At 65.8% G+C, this 486-nt stretch overlaps 1 protein-coding gene across 1 annotated transcript in view; it reads right to left on the bottom strand.

Moving 5' to 3' along the window:
- LOC119588341 (AT-rich interactive domain-containing protein 1B-like) overlaps positions 1 to 486 on the bottom strand; it is a gene marked incomplete at both ends in the record, with an annotated part of 1,828 nt that overhangs the window by 914 nt on the left and 428 nt on the right. The window contains 1 exon segment of the mRNA XM_037937028.1: positions 134 to 486. Within this exon segment, the coding sequence (XP_037792956.1) occupies positions 134 to 486 (353 nt within the window).

Raw genomic sequence — 486 nt, 5'->3', positions numbered from 1 at the left:
AACCGTAACAGAACTGTGGGTAGCAGTGTAACAAATTCAATGATAACTCTACGAAAACCTGATAACAAAGTCAGGCAAGAGCGCGCGATCACGAGGCCAGGAGTCAGCGCAGCATCGCCAGGCGCGGCCTTACCGAGCGCCTGGTGGCAGTTGTCGTCGAAGCAGGCGTCGTGGGCGGCCAGGCGGGCGTGGTTGAGGTTGCTGTACGACGACGACAGCTGCAAGCACGTCTGCAGCGGCGGTTGCTCGTGGCCGCACTGGCACCGCGCGCCGAGGCTGCGCTCTTGGGTCTGCTGTTCTAGCTGCTGCTGCAGGTGCGGTTGGCCGTGGTAGATAACCTGCGGCGCGGGCTTGGCCGGGTGGCAGAGCGCGCGGGGGCCCTGCAGGAGGCTGTGGCCCCGCGGGAGGGCGTAGGACTCGGCGCTGTGGTGCGACGCGAGGGACACGCGGTCCTCCTCGGGGAACTCGAGGTAGCAGTCGGCCGGA

This window comes from Penaeus monodon, chromosome 23 (assembly GCF_015228065.2).
Source record: "Penaeus monodon isolate SGIC_2016 chromosome 23, NSTDA_Pmon_1, whole genome shotgun sequence".
Taxonomy (NCBI): Eukaryota; Metazoa; Arthropoda; class Malacostraca; order Decapoda; family Penaeidae; genus Penaeus; species Penaeus monodon.
Note: the sequence above shows the minus strand (reverse complement) of the source record. Positions and strands in the feature narration are given on the sequence as shown.